This window comes from Suncus etruscus, chromosome 14 (genome assembly GCF_024139225.1).
Source record: "Suncus etruscus isolate mSunEtr1 chromosome 14, mSunEtr1.pri.cur, whole genome shotgun sequence".
In the NCBI taxonomy this organism is placed as follows: domain Eukaryota; kingdom Metazoa; phylum Chordata; class Mammalia; order Eulipotyphla; family Soricidae; genus Suncus; species Suncus etruscus.
This window is the reverse complement of record NC_064861.1, coordinates 95,338,036-95,364,033: the sequence shown is the minus strand read 5'-3', so window position 1 is coordinate 95,364,033 and position 25,998 is coordinate 95,338,036. Positions and strand designations below refer to the sequence as shown.

Sequence of the window (25,998 nt, the reverse complement as noted above, 5' to 3'; positions counted from 1 at the left end):
CGGGGCCTCCGGGCCCTCGGCCAATGGGGCGCGGGGGCGTGGCCGGGCTCAGCAGGGCGAGGTGGAGATGTGCAGGTGCTCGGGGTACTTGATGGCGGGCGGGTAGTTCTGCGTCATCTGGATGGACACGTCGCTCGAGATGTCGGACGGGCTCCGGCCGCGCCGCCACGCCTCGGGCTGCAGGAACTGGCCCGAGTAGTCGGAGCAGTCGCTCAGGCGCGGCCGGTAGAAGGCGGGGTGCGGCCGGTACATCTCCTCCTCGGCGTAGCGCTTGGTGAACAGGTACACGGACATCACGCCGGCCCCCTGCGAGCGAGGCCCCGGCGCGGTCAGGCTCGAGATCGGGGCCCCTGGAACCCCGGGCTGCGGCCCCGGCCTCCCCCGTCGGACCCAGGACCCGGATCCCTGGCCTCCTCCCTCAGACCTAGCATCCAGGCCCCCAGTCTCCCTCCTCAGACTAGAATTCAGGCCCTCAGCCTCCTCCCTCTGACCCAGAGTCCAGGACCTCCAGCTCTCCCTCCTCCCTCAGACCCAGAATCTAGGCCCCAGCCTCCTCCCTCAGACCTAGCATCCTGGCCCCCCAACCTCCTTCTGACCCAGCATCCAGGCCCCCCCAGCTTCGCTCCTCAGACTAGAATTCAGAGCCCCAGCCTCTGCCCTCACACTAGCATCCAGGCCCCAGCTTCCCCCCACAGACCCAGAAACCAGTGTCCCCCAAGCCTCCACCTTCAGACCTAGCACCAAGGCCCCAGCCTCCCCTCTCAGACTAGAATCAGTCCCCCGGCCTCCCACCTCAGACTAGCATCCAGGCCCCCAGCCACTGCCCTCGGACTAGGATCTAGGTCCCAGCCTCCTCCCTCAAACCTAGCATCCAATTCCCCTGGCCTCCCTCCTCAGACTAGCACCAGGCCCCCAAGCCTCTGCTCTCACACTAGAATTCAGGTCCTATCCTCCCTCCTCAGACTAGCATGCAGGTCCCCGTCTCCCGTCAGATCCAGCATCCAGATCCCCGGCCTCCTCCCTCAGACCTAGCATCCTGGCCCCCAGTCTCCCTCCTCAGACTAGAATTCAGGCCCTCAGCCTCCTCCCTCTGACCCAGAGTCCAGGACCTCCAGCTCTCCCTCCTCCCTCAGACCCAGAATCTAGGCCCCAGCCTCCTCCCTCAGACCTAGCATCCTGGCCCCCCTGCCTCCCCCTTCTTCTGACCCAGCATCCAGGCCCCCAGCTTTATCCTCAGACTACAAATCAGATCCCCAGCCTCTGCCTTCACACTAGCATCCAGGCCCCAGCTCCCCACCTCAGACCCAGAAACCAGTGTCCCCCAAGCCTCCACCTTCAGACCTAGCACCAAGGCCCCAGCCTCCCCTCTCAGACTAGAATCAGTCCCCCAGCCTCCCTCCTCAGACTAGCGTGCAGGCCCCCCAAGCCTCCACCCTCAGGCCTAGATTCCAGGTCCCCAGCCCCCTCCCTCAGACTAGAATCCTGGCCCCAGCATCGTCCCTTAGTCCTAGCATCCAAGTCCCCAGCCCCCTCCCTCAGACTACAAGCCAGGTCCCCAGTCTCCCTCCTCAGACCCAAAATCCAGACCCCCCGCCTCCTCCCTAGAACCTAGCATCCAATTCCCTTTTCCAAGCGTCCACCCTCAGACCTAGCACCAAGGCCCCCTAGCCTTCTCCTCCTTCTGACCCAGAGTTCAGGACCTCCATCCAGCCCTTCTCCATCTGATCCAAGAATCCAGATCCCTCAGCCCCTCCTCACTCAGATTCAGAGTCCGGGACCCCCCAGGCCTCTTCCCTCTGACCCAAGGGAGCAGATCCCCCTCCAGACCCAGAGTCCAGGCCCTGAGCAGCTCCTTCCTCAGACCAGAAGAGTCCAGATTCCCAGCCTTCTCCCCTAGACCCGGAGTCCAGTTCCTGAGCACCTCCTCCCTCAGACCCTAATACTCGAGCCCACGCCCCCCTCCTCGCTCAGATCTGACCCCAGAGCCCCTCCTCCTCCAGACCCCAACGCTAGAGCACCCCTCCTCCCTCATACCTGATACCCCACTCAGCCCCCCAGCCCCAGGGCCACACATCACCTCTTTGAGCAGGAACGAGGAGGCAGCGAAGGCGAAGGACCAGCCGTAGCGGTAGTGGAAATACTGCTCGGAGCTGCTAGGCCTGTTCATCACCTCATCGTTGATGCTGGAGATGTAGAGGACCAGGCCCACCACCAGGGACAGGCCTGCCGGGGTGGGTCAGCACGGCCGGCCCGGGCCCGCTATCCCCCCCTCAGTCCAGACTCTGCCCAGGGTCTCCTCCACAGTCAGGGCTACAAGGGACCCAGGTGCAGGGGTCGGCCCTGTCCGGGTCCTCCACAGATCCCCTGGCACCCCACTGGGGCCAGGTGGGGGCACTGTGGCCACTCTCAGGGAGGAGGCGGCTGACACTGAGCTGACTCATCTGTAAAGCTAAAACCGGAAGCAGAACTGTTTAGGGGGGCCTTAGCTGCAGGGCTGGTTCTGCACCTGATACATCCCAGGATTATGCCCTGAGCACTGCTGGTTTGGTGCCCCCAAACCAAACCGGGCCACGGCAGGTGACAGGACAATGGCATGGGACACAATGTCAGTGCCACTGAGGGGCTGGATGTGCAGTTTGGGGACCCTGAGTTTTTGGCCATTCAGTGTGTCCTTGAACCCCACAGTGTCACCCCCTGACTCAGCCACAGCTTCCAGGAGCACATAGACTGGGAGTAGGGGGCACAGAACCATCACCAGAAACCAGAGGAGGCTCCCTGTCACCGGGCAACAATGTCATGTGATAGCACAGCAGGGAGAACATTTGCCTTGCACATGGCCAACTCGGGTTCGAGCCCCAGCATCCCATAGGGTCCTCTAAGTCTGCCAGGAGTGATTCCTGGACATCGAGCCAGGAGTAACCCCTAGGACTGCTGGTTGTGACCCCCCATAAAAAAGTCGTGGGACCGGGATGACAGGAGCAAGGGCGTTTGCCTTGAATGACACTGACCCAGGTTCAGTCCCCAGCATCCCAGAGGACCCCCCAGAACCCCACCAGGAGCGATCAAACTGCAGAGCCAGGAGTCATCCCTGAGCACCCTCGAGTGTGGCCCCAAAACAAACCCTCCAAAAGTCACAGATCTCATACAGGGGTTTCCACGTATGTAGAAGGCAGGGGTGGGGGGAGCTTGAGAAGTTTAAGAGCCAAAGCCACTTGCGTAAGGGACGCTCCTGAAAAAGCCCTTCTTTCTATTTTGGGGGGAGGTGGGAGAATATTTTGGGCCCTGACTCAGGGCTGACTCCTGACTCTGTGCTCAGGGATCACTTCTGGAGGGGCTTTGGGGAACAAGGGGTGCCAGGCAGCTTGCAAAATGAAAGCCTTCCTACTGTCCTTTCTCTTTCTCCAACTCACCAACTTAAGTGGAATCAGTGAGATGGTTTGGGGGTTCAGGCATTTGCTGCATGTCAGAGACCTGGAACAGCCATCCCCTGAGTGATGCTCCCAGAGCGAGGAGCCGCCCTCCACGCCCCCAGATACAGACCCTCCCCTCCAATCACTTAGCAACTAAGATGACAAGCAATGGGGGGGCCAAAGAGACAGCACAGTCGTAGGGCGTTTGCCTGGCACGAAGCCAACTCGGGTTTGATCCCCGGCATCCCATATGGTCCCCTGAGCCAAGAGCGATTTCTGAGCGCACAGCCAGGAGGAACCCCAGAGCACCACCAGGTGTAGACAGAAAACAACAACAACAACAACAACAACAACAACAACAAAAGAAGACAAGGGAACCCAAGGGAGGCTGCAGGCTGCTCTGCGTCCATGGGTGCCTGAGTTCCCACCATCGAGCATGTGCCCAGAGCACCCAGAAAAGAAATCTCGCCTTCCCCACTGCCCACGCCAGGGCCCAGCCCGTCGGCTCCAGCCAGCCCGCCTCCTCCCATGGGGCTGCCCAGGCGCTGAAACGGGCTCTGACATCACCCCAGAGCGAGCAAAATAGCAGAGGCACCCACAAATAGCCGGTGAGCTTCCCCACGCGGGTAAAGATAGAAGGACCACGTGACCCAGAGATTCACTCGGGGACCCACCGGGACACAGGAACATATGCTCACGCCCCAGCTCACGCACACATGTGGAGCCTGTGTAGAATCGTAACACGCCTGCTCTGTGATTACAGCCCAGCAGGAATTTCCCCTACACACGAAGAAGGGCCGGGCTGGGCGGGCACCGTGTGGTGTGGTGTGGCCAGAGGAAGGAATAGTATTCAGTCAACAAAAGGAGGAAGGTGGGGACCGAGTGATAGCACAGCAGGGAGGATAGGGTGTTTGCCCTGCACACAGCTGACCCTGCTTCAATCCTCGGCATTTCATAGGGTCCCCCTGAGCACCACCAGGAATGACCAGAGGCAGGAGTGACCCCTGTGTACCGCCAGGTGTGGCCCCCAAACCAAAAAATAAACTAAAATGATGGAGCAAGGCGGGGTGAGAGTGATGGCATAGAGAGGAGGGTGTTTGCTTTGCACACAGCTGACCCGGGTTTGATCCTCTGCATCATAGCCTCCGCTACCCCTGAGCACTGCCAGGAGAAATTTCAGAGTGTAGAGCCAGGAGTAAGCCCTGGGCATCGCTGGCCCCAAAAATAGGAACACGAGACTGCTGTGAGCTGCCATGGGAAGGAAGCGTCTACAATGGGTGGAAGACAGGCTGAGGGGATGGTGCTCGCTTTGCAAAAGGCTGAGTCCAGTTCAGTTCAGTTTCCATCCCTGGCACCATACAGGGTCCCCCGAGACCCCTCATGTGTAATCCCTGAGCACAGGGCCAGGAGTAAGCCCTGACCACTGCTAAGTGTGCCCCCCCCCAAAAAAAAAAACAATAAAAGAGAGTCAGAGGAAATTAGCCTGGTGTGGATTCAGCAGGACACAAAAATTTGACTATTCTTCACAGGCAAGAATGCAACACTGGACAAGCCAATCACTCCCCAGGGAACCATCAATTAATTTCTGAGTCGAGAAAGAACATTCTAGAGATCAGAAGGACCCTGACCTGGGCTTCTGCTCAAGTATGAGACTAAGGTGTCATCATGGGTGGGGCCAGGGGGGCAGCTTTTTGCCACCATCTCACTCATGACCCCCTCCTGGCTGAGGATGTGTGCCTTTGTAAGAACAGAGCAGAAGACCCTCGGGCCAGAGCCCCCCACTGTAAAATGTTACACTTTTTTTGGAGGGACGGGCACACCTGGCAGCACTCAGAGGTCCCTCCTGGCTCTACGCTCAGAAATCGCTCCTGGCAGGCTCAGGGGACCATATGGCATACCGGGGTTCAAACCACCGTCCTTCTGCATGCAAGGCAGACGCCTTATCTCCATGCTATCTCTCCGGCCCTATGTTGTTACACTTTCTACTTTATAACTTCCCCATAGGCGAGAGTGATAGCTCAAAGATAGAACCGCAAAATGCACCCACCCTGTAAAGGGCAGGACCCTCCCTCTTCAGCTGAAATAGAGGAACTAGGTGGGTCTGAATGTCCCACCAGGTAAGAACATGTTTCACCAGATAAAGACCTCCTGACACAAAGTTAAATCAGCAATAAGTTGGGACATCAACCCTAAGCATGTAGTGATTTCTGTTCAAGTGAAATTATTATTATTGTATTAACCGGTGAAATGCTTGAGTTGCTGAAACCTGTAAACTATAAACCGCTTGCAGGTTTAACTCTGGGTTCTAGTCACCTCCTCTGGTTTTATGCTACTGGAACCTCAGCTAGCCGAATAAACTCCCTTTTGCATCTTGCATTATTGGATATGGTCTCTGACTCTCAACATCAGTTCGGGTGGTCCGATTGGACCCTAACACCCTGAAGTCACGATGTAGAAGATTCTGGAAGCACTGACTCCACCCAGCTGCACCCAAAAGCGTGATGAAAGATGCTTGAAAACCAACACCATAAAATAAAGGGCAGAGAGCTGAAGACGAAAGGAGAGAGATGTGGCGAAGAAACTCAGAACCACGTGGGTAGAAAGAAGCTCGCCACAAAGAACTGGGAGCACAGGGAGGGCAGCGAAGGGAGCACAAGTTGGAAATGGTCACTCTGGACAAGAACTGGGTGCTGGAAGAAGGGAAAGTGATATGCACGCTTCTCCTTTAGTGATGATGTTGCAGACCACAGTGTCTAAAAGGGATAAAAGTGGGGAGACAGGGAGGGAAGGAGAGAGAGAGAGAGAGAGAGAGAGAGAGAGAGAGAGAGAGAGAGAGAGAGAGAGAGAGAGAGAGAGAGAGAGAGAGAGAGAAGAAAAATGTCTGCCCCAGAAACAAGGGTCATTGGTGATGGAAAATGTGCACTGATTTACTGAAACTCAATCCTAAATAACTTTGTATCTGTGAAAAAAAACAACCCCAGACCCTAACTGTATTATGAACAACCTTGCAACTATGGAGTTTAAATAAAATCATTAAAAAATTTTAAACTATATGAAATATTACTTTTTAAGTAAAGAAAAAAGCTCAGAACTATGGATCCCAAAACAAATGGGGCAGGGGTATATATTATAAAATATGGAGAAGAAGACAGAAGAGATACTACGAGGTTAAGACTTGCCTTGGGGCCTGAGCAGTAGCACAGCAGGGAGGACGTTCAATCCCTGGCATCCTATAGGGTTCCCCGAGCCTGCCAGGGGTGATTCCTGAGTGCAGAGCCAGGAGTAACCTCTGAGCACAAAACAAAAAAAAAGACTGTTGCCTGCATCCTGCTGACCCCAATGCGAATCTCGGGGACTACCGAGCACCACCAGGAGTCACTCCTGAGCATCGATCCAGAAACGGTTTTTGAGGACCACCTGGTGTGGTCACCAAACCAAAAAGGAACGAGATGGATTAGTTGTCCTTTGGGCATTATCAACACTATCCACGTTCAACTAACTGGATTTTTTTTCTCCTGTGCTTACAAAAGAGAAAGGAGGTTCCAGTGGAAGTATTGGGAGATAAACTCTGTTGCCTGTGAAAAAACACAGTTGCATTTGGAAATAAACTCCCTGTTACATGTGCAAAGAAGTCATTGCCTGGGGAAATAAACTCTATTGCAAGTGGTAACACACATAACACTGGATCTGTGTTGGTGAACACAGCGGGGTACAGGCTGCCCTCAAGGCCCACTCAAATGTCCTCTGCAAGGGACATTCCTACCTGCCTATGTGCTGCCCCACGGCCAGGCTGCACACAGATACACCGGGAGTGGGGCGTCTTTGGAAAGCCCCAGTGCATTGGCGTTGGGATCCACATTGGCCAAGCCATCATTCATGCCTGCACCAAACTGCAGAACTGAGTTTTTTGTTTTGTTTTAGTTTGGAGGCCATACACAGTGGTGCTCAGGGGTTACTCCTGGCTCTGCACTCAGAAATCGCTCCTGGTAGGATCAGGGGAACGTATTGGGGATCGAACTCAGGTTTGTCCCGGGTGGGCCACTTGCAAGGCGAACACCCTACCACTGTGCTATCTCTCCAGCCTCATAGAGTGGTGCATTTGCAGGTTTCCAGCTGGCTTCAGGGCTAAGTAATGTGCACTAAGGACATTCTTAGCCCGTATGTGTGGTCCCCTGACCAACAAATGGATGGATGGGCAGCAGTGCATTCCCAAGAGCATGGAGCTGTCCAGCATGCAGTTGCTCTCCTCTGCATCCCCAGCCATTCTGCTTTTGGTGGGCATCACAGCAGTGGTGCTCAGGGCTGACTCCTGACTCTGTGCTCATAGTGGATTCTGGGGTTGAATCTTGGCCTTGTTTGCAAGGCAATCACCTACCCACTTTACTATCTTGCCGCTCCTGGTCCTTTTCAGGAATGAAATAAGCACCTGCTTTGGTTGCAAAAAACCCATATGCAATCACCAGCACAACAGGATGCTGCCCCTCAAGTCCCACTGAGAGAGACGAGGGACTCGCTGGCACCGAGCTGGGAGGGTTCCCTAACACTCTCCGCTAAGACCTGCCCAACCCAAACAAAATAAAACGAACGGCAAAGGACTGAGAAGTAAGGACAGAAGGGAAGGCAGCTGCCTCGTGAGCTGTTGTGGCTGGAAGCATGGCTTAATTCCCAGCATCACAGATGGCCCGCTGAGCACTGCCAGGTGTGACCCTGAGCACAAACCCTTGAGCACTAACAGGTGTGTTCCCTCCAAAAAAAGGAGCCAGAGCAATAGCATAGGGGGCAGGGCGTTGCAAGTGGCTGACCTGGGTTAGATCCCCAGCATCCCATAGGGTCCCCCAAGCCAGCTAGGACTGATTCCTGAGCACAGAGCCAGGGGTAACCTTGAGCACCACTGGGTGGGTGTGACTCAAAAACCAAAATAATAATAAGGGCAACAAAACAAGACAACTTTCAAAACTGACACCAAGCCACTTTTCTTCTTTGTGTGTGCCTGGTTCTGGCACTGTGGCAGAATTATATCTTAGAAGTATGCTGAGGGCCGAAGTGACAGCACAGTGGTAGGGCATTTGCCTTGCACACTGCTGACCCGGGATGGACGTGGGTTCGATCCCCAGCATCCCATATGGTCCCTGAACCTGCCAGGAGCAATTTCTGAGTGTAGAGCCAGGAGTAACCCCTGAGCACTGTTGATTGTGACCCCCCACACACATAACAAAACAACAACAGTCTAAACTTAAATGGGTCTGTTATACTTGCAGGCCAGGGGACAAAGGGTGGTGGTATAGGATACACTCTGGGTTCATTGATGGAGAGAGGTCAACACCAGTGGTGAGAATGGCCCTGACTCACTGTAAATCTGAAATTCGACTATGAAGGACTTTTTAGATCACAATGGTTTAAAAAAAAATACATTTAAAAATAAAAAGAAGTACACTGAACTATTTGTGGCTAAAATGAGCTGACAGCCTGAGAGTAGCTTTAAAATAAGGTTGTGAAGTACAGAAGGGAAATATAGTGTGGTACAACTAAAGAAAGACTCGCCAGATGTTGATAAATGTTGTAGCAGAAAGCAAGAAGCACACGGTTCCATTATACCAATCTCTCTCTCTCTCTCTCTCTCTCTCTCTCTCTCTCTCTCTCTCTTGGTATTTTTATAATGAAATATATTTTTATAGTGTTGTAAAAAAACACTAATGGGGGGTACTAGTCTAGACTAAAAGAGATGTTAACTCGAGACTCGGAACAGACAGTCTGAGTCCTGGTTCGGGGAGGGGGGGGGGGAAGCTGTTAAAAAGCCTTCAGACAACAGGGGACAATTTGAACGTGGAATAAATTACATCAGGGAACGATTGCAAAATTTCGAGGTGAGATAATGGTGCTGCAGCTTCAGCAGCAAAATGTCCTCGCTCTTAAAAAATATGCATGCATAATCTAATATGATTAGAGGTGAGCAAGCATGAAGATGCGATTTGTTTTCAAAGGGCAAAACCAGAGAAAGAGAGAGAGAGAGCATGGAAAAATGTAAGCAATCTGCAGGCACTCTTTCGATGGGCATTCACTCTACCAATCTAGATGCCAAAGTTATCATAATATAGTTGACATATATATATATATAGTTGGGCCGAAACAATAGTACAGCAGGAGGGCGCTTGCCTTGCATGCAGCTGACCTGGGTTCAATCTCCAGCATCCCATACGATCCCCTGAGCCCACCAGGAGTGATCCCTGAGCTCAGGGCCAGGAGTAAGCCCCGAGCATCGCTGGGGGTGACCCCCCCCCCGAACAAAGAAAACTGAAAGGAGATAAAGCTATGATCCATCCCCTCCTACTCCTTCCCTTCAAACTCCTGTTCTTTGCTATCTAAGCCTTATTCGTGTCATTCTGTCCCATCTACCTGTCATTTCCCTTATGCTCCCGCTCCCCTCCGGAGAGAGTGTCTGGAGTCCCTCTATGTTCCCAGCACGTAGTTCCAGACCTGGCACAGAAATCAGTGTGAGAAGAATTATTATGAGGGGCCACATTCAGTGGCAGCACACAGGGCTGCCTCCTGCTTCTGAGAGCAGAGAATATACCTGCTGGAGCTCAGGAAATTCTCTGGGGGTGCTACGGATGGAACCTGCTACTTTCCCCATCTCTCTCTTTTGCTTTTGTGCTACACTCAGTGACACTCAGGCGTTACCCCTGGCTCTGCGCTCAGAAATCACTCCTGGCAGGCTCGGGGGACCCTATGGGATGACATGAACGGACCCGGGTCCCTCCCAGGTTGGTGTGTGCAAGGCAAATGCCCTGCCACTGTGTTATTACTCTAGCCCCTACTTTTCCCTACTCGGTCTGCTCTAACCTCCTCCTTTCTCCACCATCTCTAAGAATGAACTTTTTCTGTGAACTTTCAGAGCCCCCCCCCCCAGTTTCTAGTCTCCCAGAAATCTGAGTTTTAAGAAGAGCACTTTAAGAAGAGAGCTTTAAGGAAGAAACCACTAAACATGGCAAAGTGGATATAGATCCAGAATGACGAGCAATTTTGTACAAGAGAAGAGTCAAATGTTGCAGAGAAGAGAGGCTGGAGTGATTGCACAGCAAGGAGGGCATTTGCCTCGCATGCCGCCGACCTGGGTTCGATCCCCGGCATCCCATAGGGATCTCTGAATGTGCCAGGGGTGATTTCTGAGCGCAAAGCCAAGACTAATGCCTAAACACTGCCAGATGTATCCCCTAAATAAAACAAATTATTATGAGAAACCTTGGCTCTCACTCAGGCACCCTGTTAAACACAGGGTCATTGCCACCCACTTCTCGAACCCTTGCCCACCGATCAAATCTTATTGTTTTTACTCCCTGAGCCTCAGTAACCTACACTACAAGGGAACAGGGCAGCAGGGAGGGCACTTGCCTTGCACGCGGTTGATCCCTAGTACCACACAGAGTCCCCTGAGCATTTCCAGGAATGATCCCAGAGCACAGAACCAGGAGTGAGTTCTGAGCACTGCTGAGTGTCACCGCCAAACAAATCTCAACTCTACTTTGGCGTCTGCAATGCTCTGGCCCTGCTCACATCTTTTTCTTCTTGATGGTATCCACTTCAGTTGCTGGTTTCCCCCTAAAAATTCACAGTGGTAGGGGGATGGCCAAGAGTAATATCACAGCAATGAACATAGCGTTGGCCTTGTACATGGCTGATCGGTTTCGATCCAGGCATCCCATAGGGTACCCCTAAGCTCTGCCAGGCATGATTCTTGAATGTGGAGCCAGGATTAACCCCTGAGCACTGCCAGGGGTGGCCCAAAAAGCAAAAATAACAACAACAAAAAATGGAGCTGGAGAGATAGCACAGCAGTGGGTTGTTTGCCTTACATGCAGCAGACCCAGAAGGGGCCCGGCTTGATTCTCGGCATCCCATATGATCCCTCAGCCTGCCAGGGGCAATTTCTGAGTGCAGAGCCAGGAGTGGCCCCTGAGCATCACCAGGTGTGACCCAAAAACCAATCAGTCAATTAATTAAAACATAAATAAAATTTAAAATAGATTCACAGTGGACTTTGTCCCTCTTGGACAGGAGACTCCTACACACACACACACACACACACACACACACACACACACACACACACAACAAGGTCACTCTTGTTCAGGACATCTGAGGTCCTCAGCGCTCTGCTCCCTGCTCAGTGCTCCCGCCTCACCTGGCGTCCCAAACTGCCCGCTGTGGTTCGAAATAGCTCTCAGGCTCCAGAAGGAGAGATGCGAGTGGGGGTTGGTGAGAAAGATGAAAATATTTCCAAAGAGAAAAGGTGTTTGCGGCTGTTGTTTGCGCTTGTGTTTTCAGCAGCTTGGAATTCAACTAAACACCATCAAGAGAAGCGTCCCTCATTCTCCTCTTTCCTCTTTCTTGGCCACTTGGCGGCAGCTCTGGGGCTCCCAAAATAACCCAGGATCCTTCCTTATTTTCCTCCCTACCTTCCCCCTTTCTTTCTCTGTCGTCCAACTCCCCACCGCCACGCACCACTACAGCTGCTCCAGAATTCTTCGAGCACGGTAGGCCTCACCCGCCTACACTGGCAGCTGAAAGAAAAACCCAATGGGTCTTGGAACAAAAGGGTTTCAGGACCATGGAGAGCAGCGCACGCCGGGCCATTGTCCCCAATTTCTTGGGGGCAGAAAAGGTACTAAAAAGGGGCTGGAGAGATAGCATGGAGGTAGGGTGTTTGCCTTGCATGCAGAGTGATGACGGTTCGAATCTCGGCATCTCATTGGGCCCCCCGAGCCTGCCAGGAGCGATTTCTGAGCATAGAGCCAGGAGTAACTCCTGAGTGCTGCCGGGTGTGACCAAAAAAAAACAAAAACAAAAAACAACAACAACAAAAAACCAACAGCAACAACAACAACAAAAGAGCTAAAAAGGTTATTTGCATGTGTGGCACTTTCCTCTCCACTGCAGAAACCCCCCAGCCCTTCATCACCCCCCCCCCCCCATTGACTCAGTTGTGCCCTCAATTGGGAAGTTCTTGCTGGTCATGCCTACCTTCCAAAAACCCTGCTCCAGTTGAGTATCAGAGGCCAGACAGATAGCATAGGGATTACACCGCTGGCTTTGCTATATTGCTGACCCAGGTTCCACCCTCAGTACTGCATAGGGTCCCCCAAGTCCTGCCAGGAAACGAGTCCTGAGAGCAGAGCCAGGAAGTGAGCGCGGAAGCCAAAATCAGGAGTGAGCCCTGAGCTAGTTGTGACCCAAAAACCAAGAGGAAAATGTGGCTTTACCCTGTCTTCCAGGCCCCCAAGATCTTCTGAGCTGTCCATTCCCTCCCTGGCCCCTACAGATATTCCTACGCATGCCAAAAATTCATGGAGTCTCTGTAGACATTGAGGAGAGAATTCTTGCAAAGGTTTCTGTCTTTTGAAGTTTACAGTATGGTAGGAAACATATCAGGTGTCAAAACAATATGCATGGGGAGGGCAGAGACATAGTGCAGTGGTCAAGGCTCTCACCTTCCAGTGATGAACCCTAGTTTGATTCCTGGCACCCCATAGAGACCCTCAGCCACCACCAAGAGTTACTCTTAAGCACAGAGCCAGGAGTAAGCCCTGAGCACCGCTGTGTAAGACTCCAAAAGCAACCAAGCAAACAAAAAACAATATCAAAGTGGACTGGAGTGATAGCACAATGGTAGTGTTTGCCTTACACGCTGCCTACCTGGGACGGACCTGGGTTCGATCCCCAGCATTCCATATGGTCCCTGAGCCTGCCAGGTGCGATTTCTGAGCACAGAGCAGGAGTAACCCTGGAGCGCCACCAGGTGTGGCCCAAAAACCAAAAAAAAAAAAAAAAAATCAATGTGTTACAGAAGGAATGGAATGTATGGGACAGGGTGACAGGAGACACCAAAGTCAATGACAGACACTCACATGGGAACCCCAAACCCTTTGAGAGTCAGGAAGAAGAAAGAGGCTTTTGGGGTCACGCAGGGTCAGGTGTGGGCAGGCCTGGAGCTGAGCTGAGTGTTTGCCTTTCATGTGGGTGTCACTGGCGCTGGCGGCAGTGACCAGCATGTTACTGGGTTAGGAAATGAGGTCAGAGATCTGAGGCATGGCAGACGCTGTGGGAGATGCTGGAGGAGGAGGAACCTGGACGAAAGAGGAGCTCAGTGGGATTCCCTGGAAGCACTGACGGGGTTGGAGTAGGGAGAAGGTGCGTGGCAGGTGCTGACAAGTACGTTCCTTGGAGCCTTGACTTTGAGCCTTGCTCCCGTGAGGGGCGGCCACAAAGGCAGCGGCAGGCAGGAAGCCTGCGTGCATGTGGGGTGAGTGAGAAGATGTAGCAACCTGCCTGAGCATTGGGGGAGAGTGACTCTAGGCTATCTATGGGGAAACCTCCTTAGGACCCCCCAAAAAATAAGAAAATCAGGGGCCAGAGAGATAGTACAGATGGAGGTCGTTTGCCCTGCATGCATTCGACTCGGGTTCCATCTCCAGCATCCTGAATGGTCACCTGAGCCTGCCAGAAGTGATACCTGAGCACAGAGGCAGGAGGAACCCCTGAGAACTTGTGGGTGTGATCCCAAAACAACAAAAAAGAAAAAGAAGAAAATCAGTATCCCCTCCCACACTTGCCTCTGAGTCTGTCTCTAGTCACATGCAGCCATTTAATTGGTTTTATTGATCCCTCTGTTGATTGCTTTCTCTCTCTAATGTGTCCAACTCCCTTCCGCTCACTTCCCAAGGCCATGCACACACCACGTCTGCTCTTGATGGACTATGTGTTCTACACCTCCTCTTCCGATGGGCTCTTTTCCTCTCTTTTCCCATCTTCTCATCCCATCCTCCACGCAGGTTCCTGAGGGAGGACTAACATGCAGCAGTGTCCCTATCCCTCTCCTGCCCCAGCACCCCAGAAACCAATGCCAACTCAACCTTTGTTTGACTTCTGATCCAACCCCCTATGTTTCTAAATCTGGGTTTCCCAATTGGTGGAATTGACCAGACTATCTGAGTCCCAGATCAAAACCACGAGTGCTGGTCTCTCCTCTCCTTCATTCTCTTGCCTTTCATTAATTTCTCATTGTGTGTGTGTGTGTGTGTGTGTGTGTGTGTGTGTGGTGGGTGTAGGACCATGGCATGGTGGTACCCAGAGCTAAAAACACTGGTTTGCACTGGCTTGTGCCTGGAGCAATTTAATTTCTTGGTCCTTCTAGTCCTCCTCGAGAAAACAAACAATAATGTGGTGACAAAGACAGAAACAGAGAGACAGAGACAGAGGAGAAAGAGAGGGAGGGAGAGAGGGAAAGTACAGGAACTAAGGCAACTGACTGACTGCCTTGCATACAGCCAGCCCTGTGTCAATTCCAGGCTTAGCATATGGGTCCCTGAGCATCATCAGAAATGATCCATCAGCTCTGGCCCCCAAGGCAATGGATTTATAGGGGCCTGCGTGACAGCACAGAGATAAGGCTTTTGCCTTGCACGTTGCCAACCTGAGACAGACCCAGGTTTGATCCCGGCATCTCATAGGGTCCCAAGCCTGCCAGGAGCAATTTCTGAGCTGGAGCCAGGAGTAAACCCTGAGCGTCAACCAGGTGTGTTCCCCAAAAAAGCCATAAACAACAACTGGTGCTGACTGGAGACAACCAAAGTTGACTGGCAACAACCAGTGTTGACTGGTAATGTCTGTTTGCCTAGTACTATGCTGACTCGGCACAGGCCCGGGTGCGATCCCTGGCATCCCATGTGGTTTCCTGAGCCTGCTAGGAGTGATTTCTGAGCGCAGAGCCAGGAGGAACCCCTGAGCATTGCCAGGTGTGGCAAAAATAAAAATAAAAATAAAAATAAATGATACATGCACAAATTATGACTTGACAAAGCAAAGAAAAAGAAAAAAACCTTGTGCAAAGCCCTTGAGATTTCTCCAAGCCATGGATGAAAGTCCACAAAATGTCTCTGGCTATGGCAATGGTTATTCTGGATTTATCTATCTGAGCATTGGTTTGTGTTCAACTCCTGTTGATGTTTGTTTTCAACTCCCGTGATGGCTGGTGACTATGGCCGGGCACCAGGTGGACTCCAGCCCCTCTACCCACACCCAGCAAATACTTAGTACTACTTGCAAGCTTCAAGTGCTGTCTACTGCTTAATGGTGGGAAGGTCCCCCAGAGGAAAAAAAAATCAGCCTATCTCCTGGTGTGTCACTGAATTAACTGTAATTCAAGGTTCTAGTCCATGACTAAGATAAGGCAAAATGAGCCCAAGACACAGGACAGCAGGAAAGGCACTTATGCAAGATCACCCAGGTTCAATCCCCGAGCACTGAGCCAGGAGCAAACCCTGAGCACTGCACACGATGTAGCCCAAAGTCTTCCCCAGCCTCGAAACTAGATCAACCAAAGACCAAACAGAGCAAAGGGTGCACAGATGTGCTTGGAAGACAAGAAGATGTTTCTGATATTCGACCAACTTCTGCCCCAAGAGTGAGACCTTGGAGAAAGGAGGTGAATTCAAGCAGGAAGTAAATGGGTTTGAAGCCACCGGTGAGCCTGTAGGTCTCAGAAACTCAAAGAATGGCCCCTGCAGATTGGGGGTGCAGTGACCTGGTGGCAGCCTATGGAATAAAACTGGGGCTCCAAAGTCTAATGTGATGCCTGCTCCTCCCCACATTATTCCATGTTTTTCTCCTAGGTCTGACTTGGACCACATGGCGGTCCTCAAGGTTTTCCCTGAGGGGGGGGGGCTGTGACTTGAACCCCTGAATTCTAGGCAAATCTCTGGTCCCCAAGCACAGCGGTGTTCCCTCGTCTGTGGACTGATTAGAGCCAGCAACCACAGAACCACAGAGCTGTCCTTGCTCTGTTCTAGGAGGGTTAGATAAAGGTCTCTAAATGACCTAGCCTTGTCCCACTTTCTCTCTCTCTCTCTCTCTCTCTCTCTCTCTCTCTCTCTCTCTCTCTCTCTCTCTCGGCCACACTTTCCACCTGAATAAATGACGAGCCCTTTCGGCTGTGACACTCTGGGATCCTGCCATTCTATGCGTCTTATTTTAGCTCCTCGTCTGACTCCCAGGCCGTGATTCACGTTACTGGGAGCTTGCACCCTAATTTCCCTGGAAGAAAGGTTTTCTGGGGTTCACTGGAGGCATGGGGGAGGGTTAGCCTAGGGGAGGCTGGAGGAGGAGTAGCTAATGGCCTGGGGGAGGGGATCAACAGGGCTCTGCACACCCCCTTTCCCCAAGCATCCTCCAAGTGGAGACAGAATTTGGAAACGAGACTTATGGTGGGGACTGGCCATAAAATATCTACTGACGATCAGACCAGAATGACAGTGCGGGGTCTAAGGCGACTGTCTGGCCCACAGCCAGCCTGCTTCAGTCCTCAGCACTGCACAAGCCCCCCTGAACCCTGCCAGGAGTGATCCCTGAGCACAGAGCCAAGAGCTAGCAGATGTATCCCTGAGCACCACCAGGTGCAAAATATAACCTGACTTCAAAGGACCTGAATTGGGGCTGGAGAGATAGATAGCACAGTGATAGGGCATTTGCCTCGAGTGTGGCCAACCTGGAGGGACCCGGTTTGAATCCCGACATCCCATATGGTCCCCCAGCCTTCCAGGGGTGATTTCTAAGTGCAGAGCCAGGAGTCACCCCTGAGCACCGCTGGGTGTGGTCCAGAAACCAATCACTCAATGAATGAATAAATAAAGTTATTTTTTAAAAGGACCTGAATTAAGTCTGACTTGATAATACTGAATCTTTCCAAGGTGAATTGCTGAAATGAGTGGGAATGAACGGAGCTGAAGAGGAAAGAGAGGGTCGGAACGATAGGACAGTGAGGACAGTGTTTGTCTGGCGCGTGACTCGCTCAGATTCAATTCCTGGCATCCCATAAGTTTCTCCCAAACCCACCACAAGTGATTTCTGAGTACAGAACCAGGAATAATCCCTAAGTGTTACTGGGTGTGGCCCCCAAACCAAAAACCAAACAATCGAAAGAGTTAATTAAGTATGGAGTCAGAATTATAGCACAGTGGGAAGGGCATTTGCCTTGCACACGGCAGACCAGAGTTCGATCCCCGGCATCCTATAAGGTCCCCCAAGCCCACAGGAGTAATTTCTGAGTGCAGAGCCAGGAGCAATATCTGAGTGCCCCTGGATATAGCCCCAAAACAAAAGGGGGGCCAGAGTGATAGCACAGTGGTAGGGTGTTTGCCTTGCATGTGGATGACTCGAAGTGGGTTCTATCCCTGGTATCCCATATGATCTCCTGAGCCTGCCAGGAGCAATTTCTGAGTGCAGGGTCAGGAGTAATCCCTGAGCACTACTAGGTGCTCAAAACTGAGAGAGAGAGAGAGAGAGAGAGACCTAGAGAGACAGAGACAGAGAGAGACAGAGAGACAGAGAGAGACAGAGACAGAGAGACAGAGAGAGACAGAGAGACAGAGGCAGAGAGAGACAGAGAGACAGAGAGGTACTGGGTCATCCTGGGCTGTGTGGAGCAGAGCTGCCTTGGGTTGGTTGGAACTGCGCAAAAGTTCGCAGGAGGTGACATTCGAGAGGTGACTGGGGGACACGTCACTCGAGCCCCATCCCCCACGGTGCACTGGTATCACGGCTTGCTCCCCCACAATCCCAAGCCACAGTGTCCCGTTTCCTTAAATAAGCTGCACTAATAACTTGCCGACAGAACCATGGTGAGGAGGATGTGAAATCACACATGCTAAAGAACCTCGGATCTCAAGGGGGAGAAAAGAAGAGGAGACAAATATTAAGCATGAATTCTGTGCACAGTTATAGGTTTCAGGGAAAATATATAGTGCCTGCAAAAGCAAGTAAAAAAAAAATGATGGGTGGATATAAAGACCAATAAGGATTAGGGCATGTGTGTGTATGAAACCTGGGTGTGGGGCCCGGGGAGATTGCACAGCGGCGTTTGCCTTGCAAGCAGCCGATCCAGGACCTAAGGTGGTTGGTTCGAATCCCGGTGTCCCATAGGGTCCCCCGTGCCTGCCAGGAGCTATTTCTGAGCAGACAGCCAGGAGTAGCCCCTGAGCACCGCTGGGTGTGCCCGCCAAAAAAGAACCTGGGTTTGATGCCTGATAACATAATCATATGTGTGTACACTACATACAGTGACATTTGATAGAGACAGACAGATAGATAGAGAAAGCCTAATAACATGCTAAAGATTAGATCAGAGCAGTAAGTCTAGGGGTATTTAGTCCAATATTCTCCTGACTTTCTGGTTTTGGGGGAAGAAAAACCCAGCGATGCTTAGGGGTTCCTCTGGCTCCGTACTCAGGAACCAATTCTAGAGGAGTTTTGGGAGAGCAAAAGGGATGCTGGGATTGAACTCGGTTGACCGTGTACAAGGCAAATGCTCTACCTGCTATACTAATGCTCCAACTGGTGGGAAAAAAATTTTTTTGAGATTAAAACGTGCGTCGTTTTGTAAACTCGTCGCTAAGCTTTGGGGAGTGTTAAAAATACCTCTTCTGGAGGCGAACTTCTTGAGAGAGAGGCCGAGGGCCCCTTGGCTGTGACCCCGGTACATGTTTTGTCTCCATGTCTGCTTAACTTTCTGTAAAGGGAGGCTAAGAATAGCATTGACTGCACAGGATTGGGTTGTCACTGAGGCCAATCCAGTTTGCTACCTCTTTAGCACTCAGACCAGCCCTTGCGGTGTTCTGGGACCGGGGATGTGGCTGTGAGTTGGGCCAGGGTGGGTTCTATTCCCTGAAAGAGGCGAACTCGGAGAAGTTTTGCAAATCCTGGGAAATCACACAGCACAGGGGGAATAGACGAGGCCTATCCTGGCTCACAGGCCCACCCGGGTCTCAAGCCCCCCAAACCCTTCCCTTCTGCTGCTCACCGGACAGAATGAAGAAGATGCCAGACACGAAAGCCAGGATGGTCCTCTGCGGGCGGATGTGGCCAATGTTGCTGATGACGAAGGCGGTGAATACCAGGAAGAGACTGACCATGGGAAAGGGGGTGGCTGTGCGCACAGTCTCTGCAGGATGGATGGAGATGGGGGGACCAGGTGAGGCTGGGCTCTGGGCATCCCATCCAAGGCCTGCCTCCAGGCCACGCCTCCCCTAACTGATCCCGCCCCATAGCTCCCCGCCCACCAATGGGACAGCCCACCCACCCACCACTGCAGTCCCACCCCTCAAAGGCCACACCCACAAATAAGCTCCTCCCACTGAAATAAGTCCTTCCTCTTTGGCTTGCCCCATCCTGGCCCTATCCCAGGTACTATCACCCAGTTTTGGGGGGGGGGGGTTTGAGCCACACCCGGAGGTGTCCAGGGGTTACTCCTGGCTCTCCACTCAGAAATCACTCCTGGCAGGCTCAGGGGACTACATGGGATGCTGAGGATCAAACCTGGGTTCTTCCCAGGTCACCCTACCTCTGAGCTTTCACTCCAGCTTTTTTTTTTATCCCCACCCAAGTTTGTACAGCCTCCACCCCTTGCCCCATCCTTCTGCGCCCCTGACTGCCAAGGCCCCCAGCTTCCCCTCACTCAGGATGTTCTCTGTGTTCTCCGTCACCAAGTTGATCTCCGGTTCAACGAAATATTCCGAGGCCACACAGCGACCCTTCTCCCGGCCTAGGGGTGAAAGGGAAAGGAAGGGGAGCAGGGAAGAGACAAAAAAAAAAAGAGGCAAAACTGAGCCAAGAAACTCTGGAGAAGTTAGTTCCTCTGGGGCGCCCTGGGGATGGGATGAGGCCCAGTCTGAGGATTGTGGACTGTCCCAGGCTTGAGGGAATTGGGGTCAGGGAAGGGGACAGGCCAGCTGCTCTAGCAACTCATCGAAGGAGGGGACCCGGACCCGTGGAGGAGGGGCTGTGCGCCCTTACTTGGGGGGGGTGTCCCCAAATGAACTGAGTGAGGGAATGGGGGAGTCTGTTCTCTTTAGAGAGGAAAAGTAGTTTTGTTCTTGGCCCTGCCAGGGACCGGATCCAGAGGTCTCACGCATGCAAGGCTAGTGCTCTTTTTCTGGGCTAGGCTAAATCAGGGCTGTGGGACCCCCTGTGGTCTTTTGGGGGCCATTTCCGAACTCATTCAACTCAGGAGCTGTCCTGGGGCCAAGTTCTGAGCCGAGCCACAACCCTTAAGGGACCCAGAGAGACTGTGAAAACTGAGCACTTGTCTTTATTTTTGAGGGACTGTTAAACCCGATGGTGTTTAGGGGCTACTCCTGACTCTGTGCTCAGAAATCATTCCTGACAGGCTCATCTATGGGATGCCTGGAATCGAACCTGGGTTGTTCCGCAGGCAAGGCAAATGCCCTGCCCACTGTGCTATCACATTTCCTTTGAAGAACTAAATCTGATCTGCTGAAGATTTAATTCGGGGCCTCCACCCCCAGCCTGCAAAGCATTTGTGCCTCAAGCCGATGTTCTGCAGGGCCCAGAACAAAGAGGTGGACACGGAAGACTCGGGTGGACATTGGAGCCTTCCAGGGGAGAAGTAGGACACAAGGCTGGGAGCTCAGGGCAGCTTTGGGGGTGCAACTCGGCGTGGGGCATCAGTGCGTACCTGCGAAGAAGCAGACCCTCCAGAGCCCGGCGTGCAGTGCCATCTTGACCTCGGTGGTTTGGTTCTGTGGCAGCACCGTTCCCTCTTCCATGTACAGCCAGTAGTCGGTGCTGACCGCGATGCCCACCAGCAACAGGCCGCACGCTCCGAACACGCTACTCAGCAAGGTCAGCGCACGGCTACTACAGTGACTCATCTTTATAGGCGGGGGTCGCCCTGCGGGGCCTGGGGGAGCCAGGAGAAGGTTGGGGGGAGTCACCAAGGGGCCAACCCTTGTCCCCAACTGCCTCCAACCAGCCCCAGAGGGAAAATTACCTTTCACTTCTGTCCTGCGTCCTGTCCCACCTAAGACTGTCACTCCCTAGACCCCCCCATATGACTAAATTAGAACCAGTGACACCAGCAACCTTTGACCATGAACCCCCAAACTGTCCCCATGCCCCAAGCCTGGTTTGGGCATCTCTGAGCAGATGCTGCACCCAATCAAGGTGTCCCTCACTCCCCAGGTCAAGTTTTCTAGCCATTGCCCCAGTTCCAGCTCCAGAACCCAAAGCTGGACTCCAAGCCACATAGATGGGGGCCGATCCCATATGCTAAAACCTCAGTGGACTGAAAACTCAACTGACAGATTTTCATCCCCAGGATCCAGACCCCCCATACCCATTCACCCCCTTCTATCCACCCACCCTCAACCCACCTCCCACTCAGGGACAGCAGTGATAAGACAGCGGGGAAGGCACTTGCCTTGCATGTGGCCAACCTGGGTTCGATCCCCGGCACCACATGAGGTACCCTGAGCAGCGCCAAGAGTGAGCCCTGAGAACAGAGCATGGAGTGAGGCCTAAGCATATACAAGCATGCTCCCCTCCCACATTAAAAAAGAACAAGCAAACAATAATAACCAAGTCCCAGCCATCCTTCTCCAGGTCCTGTTTGAAGCTCCTGAGTTGATGTATTTGAGTATGAGTCCCTGTCCCCCCTGGGGGTACCCAGTGGTGCTCACCAGTGGAGTCAACATTCCGACTGCGAAGCCCCCCACTATGTTCCCTCATCCGGGTTCTGGACTCAAATGTCAGAGTCCCTGAAAGAATCTGTCACCTCTGCTCCGGTAGACCAGGGACTACAGATAATGGGGAGCTGTGATCTCCCCAGATTCCCCCAATCTGTTACCCCTTTCCTTTGGACTGGGTCCCCAAGGAACCCTAAGGAAATGGTCGAAGTAGATCAATAAGTGAGAACCTCTAGACCACAAAACTCTTTGAACAGAGTCTTTTGTTTTTCCAAATTTAAGCTTCTACTTGGTCTGTAACCAGTTCCCATGCTTCAGTTTCTAATCTATCACAAATTGGAATTGGGGTACAGGATGCACATAATGAAACCCCAGCACCCTACCCTTCCCCAACCCAGGTCTTTGTAGGATTTGTGCCTCCCCAGGCTCTATTCCAGCTTGTGGGGTGCTGACTCGGGACCCCGAAAGCTGAGCTGGGTTATAACCCTGATCTCAGTGTCTCTAGTCATCGCGGGCACCAGGAAAGTCAATTTCCTTCAAAACGGGGTCAATGCCTTGAACCCTAAACTCTGAACCTTGCAGAAGTAGTTTCTGGGTCTCATTGCCCTGAGGAGACACTTGCAGTGACCCAATGGCCCTGAACGCCTGGAAGCTTGATTCCTTTCACTACTGACCCCCCAAAACAGAAAACTTCCCTGTTCAGAGCCTTGGCTCTCCCTTCCCCGCAGTTAGAAATCTGGATTTTTCAAAGAAAACTTAGTCACTCTGATCCACAAAATTCACAAAATCTCTGAGATTTGGGGGAGAGGAGAAAGGAAAGGAGAAACTTGTGACCCCCCCCCATCAGACCTCAGCCAGAAATTCTAACTCTTGGGGGATCCAGCACACCCCAATAATGCAGACAAGATGTAAGATATTTCCCCGGAGCTGGAAATCATAGTCCAAAAGGGGGAAGGCGTTTGCTTGCCGGGCTCCCCAACAATCCGGGTCTAAATCCGGGCACCTCCTTTAAGGTCTCTGGAACACCACCAGGAGTGACCCTGAGCACAGAGTCAGGAGGCAGCCCCGAGCACCGCCGGGTGTGCTCAAAACCAACCCCCCAAAAAGAAGAGAAGATGCGACGGACCCCAACTTCCCTGACGCCCAATCTTCCTAGTCCTGAGAGGATGCGATCCCGGGGCGCGCAACCGGGGTGCCTTGAAACAGCCTTCACCGGCGCCCGGCACATCCTTCCCCCTCCCAGCCTCCGCCAGGACTCGGGGATCCAGGCCGTGTCTCGCTCGGGCCGCCTCGGCCCCAACCCCCGCCCGCCATGCGGGACTGGACCGGGGAGCGGGGCGCAGCACTCCCCGCCAGGCCTGGGACCCCAAAGCTGACCTCAACTGCTCCCACACCACCCCCTCTTCGCCGCTCTTCGGCCCCCCGCGGGGCCCTGGCTCGCTGCCACCCCTGTCGCGTCCCCTTTGGAACCGAGTCCAGCCCGCCCGGATCTCGCTCATCCGGTTCTTTCTCCCTCTGTGGACGCCCCCGGCGCCCCCAAATTCCGCGCCAGGCCTGGGGTGCCCTGCGCCTTCTTCTCCCCAGTCTCTGGGACCGCGAAGAGTCTCTGGGACCCTTTTCTGCAACACCCCAAGTGTAGAACTTATCCATCCATCCATCCATCCATCCATCCATCCATCCATCCATCCATCCATCCATCCATCCATCCATCCATCCATCCATCCATCCATCCATCCATCCATCCATCCATCCATCCATCCATCCATCCCATGGGCTTGTGGGGACCCCCAGCCTCAGCCCTCCAAGCCCGGGTCCAGGCCTGCCATTCTTCAGCGCTCCTTCCTGCTCGGGATTCGGGACAAGAGTTGCTTCGCTTTGGGCCCCCCAAAAAGCGGTCACCCCGCACCCCGACTCCTTAGGCCCCAATTCCCCCCCGAACCGGGCCCGGGCCAACCAACCGGGCCCCCGGGATTCCGTGGCCGGAGCCCACCCCCGCCCCAATAACCGACTCCAGGTCTCCTCCCGGAAAAGCGGGGTCCCCTTTCCTGGGCCGCGGGCCCCCCACTCCCGCCCGCTCGGCTCAGCTCACCTCGTTCAGGGCTGGGCGCACGCTCCGGGCCGCGGGCCCCGCAGCCGCATGACCGGCCCCGCGGCTTGCCCCGGTCCCGGCCGCCGCCGCCGCCGCCGCCCCCGGGGTCCCCGATGCCCGCGCCCCCCGCCCCCGGCCCGGAGCCCCGCGTCCCGGCCGCCGCCCCCCGCCCGCCCCCCGCGCCGCGGCCTCACTCGGCGGTCGGAACCGGGCGCCTGGGCCGGCGGCCGCTCATTGGCTGTCGCGGCCGCGGGGAGGGACGCCCCGAAAGCCGGGCCTGGGGAGTTGGGGGTGCTGGGCGCCGAAGGGAGTGCGGGCGGGCCGGGCAGGAGGGGCCTGGGGCGCGCGGACGGGGAGATGGAGAGATGGCGCGTCTTTACGCGCGCGCGGAGCTGGGGAGCCCGGGGGATGTGGGGGACCCCGACGCGGCCCGTGAGAGCCGGGGGGCTCGGCTAGGGAGCAGGCGGGTGGGGTGCGCGCCCCCTCCTCCCGGATCGCAGTCGTCCTCCCTCCTCCCCAGGCCCTGGAGCGCCCAGAGAGGCGCCCGGAGAGGCTGGAGACCTTCAGGGCGCAGGGGAAGGGGCTGCGGGGTGCGGGGTAGGGGAGACCCCAGGAGAGGAGGAGCGGCGGCGGGGCAATCCCGGGGGTCCCCCTTAGTAGGAGGGCGTCCCCTGAGCCGGCCTGCGGTGGAGCGGGGGGTCCCGGTTGGCTGGAGGAGGCTGCAGGGGGGCGCCCCGGGCTGGGGGGTCCCCGGAGCTGCGGGCGGGCTGGCGGGCGGGCGCAGAGCGGAGCCGGGTCCTGCAGCCGCCGCGGAGCCGGGAGCCGGGCCAGCACCCCCCCTTCTCCCGCCGTGATGTCAGCGGGGCCACTCTTAAAGGGCCAGGCCGCCTGCCGAGGGTCGAAGTGGGGGGCCTGCGGTGGGCTTCGGGGACGGGCTGGGAGCGCGGGGTCCCGGGGTGACCCCGCGTGCAACGCTTGAGGGGTGCGTTGGCATCGCAGCTTTGGAAGCCCAAGAGCCTGCAGAGGTAACGAGCCGACGCCCCAACAGACACACACACACACTGGCGCGCGCGCACCCCACGAGGGAGCCTGCGAATCTTTGGGGTGCAGTCTCTGACATCAAGGCGCACCATTTGACTGGCCCGTCCCTGCCCTTGGACTACATCTCCCATCGGCCCCCGCGGCCAGGGCGCCCGTAAGGGGAAGGGTCTGCCGCCGCGGAGTCTGCTGGGAAGTGTAGTCTTTTCCCCGGACGGCCCTCTCCGCTCCTTCCATTCTCAATTGGGTCAGAGCCCAGAGAGAGGGGTCGGGAGGCGCCGGGCAGCGCCTTCATTCTTCCTCCGCTGCTCGGGCTTCCCGGGGGACTGGTGGTGGTGGTTGCTGGCCCTGTCTTCGGGGGGATGGGTCTCTCCTATCCTGAACTCTGGACTCTGGCTCCTCTCTTGTCTTCCCAGTGTTTGGGTGTCCTTGTGTGTCTGCCTGTGCAGCTGCGGAGATGTTCTCCGGGGTCTGCTTGTCGGTCCCCTCCTCTTGGATCCCATCCCAGGGTTATCCATCCATCCATCCATCCATCCATCGTGGCCTTGGGGCTCTGTCTATCCATCCGTCCGTCTGTCTATCCCCCCTCTGCTTGTTTGTTTGCACAGGCTGTCATTCCCCACCTCCACACCGCCTTCCCTCTCCAAGCTTAGAGGAAAACAGCCAAACACTTCAGCGGCGGCGTTGTCGGCACCCCAAATTTATTCTCCAGCAGCTTGGGGCCGGCCCGTGATGCAAAGAAGAGGCCCGGGGTGGCGCTTGGTGGGGGGGGGGGGTTAGTCCCCAAAGTAGTGGCAGGCGTTGGGATGGGACAGGGGTCCGAGCAGGAAGAACTTGGGGGCCATGCACCTGGCAGGCGGAGCTTGGGAAAAGGGGGACGGGATTGTGTGGGGGGGAGTTAGGGAGTGAGTGAGTGGGGGAAAAGAAGGTC

The 25,998-nt window shown here is 54.5% G+C and overlaps 1 protein-coding gene across 2 annotated transcripts; it reads right to left on the bottom strand.

Moving 5' to 3' along the window:
* Positions 1 to 24,136, bottom strand: CACNG7 (calcium voltage-gated channel auxiliary subunit gamma 7). 2 transcript variants are annotated; one of them, XM_049787069.1, is made up of 7 exons: positions 24,030 to 24,136; positions 21,676 to 21,747; positions 20,932 to 21,156; positions 19,912 to 19,998; positions 19,258 to 19,398; positions 2,078 to 2,223; positions 1 to 306 (listed from the first exon to the last, which is right to left on the bottom strand). In XM_049787069.1, exons 2-7 carry the CDS (start codon positions 21,680 to 21,682, stop codon positions 49 to 51), a joined length of 864 nt encoding a protein of 287 aa, XP_049643026.1. In that variant the 5' UTR covers positions 21,683 to 21,747; positions 24,030 to 24,136; the 3' UTR covers positions 1 to 48. The 2 variants fall into 2 exon arrangements, with proteins under 2 accessions (XP_049643026.1, XP_049643027.1); XM_049787070.1 differs by lacking the exons at positions 21,676 to 21,747; positions 24,030 to 24,136 and adding an exon at positions 21,618 to 21,640.
* Positions 24,137 to 25,998: the final 1,862 nt, after the last annotated feature.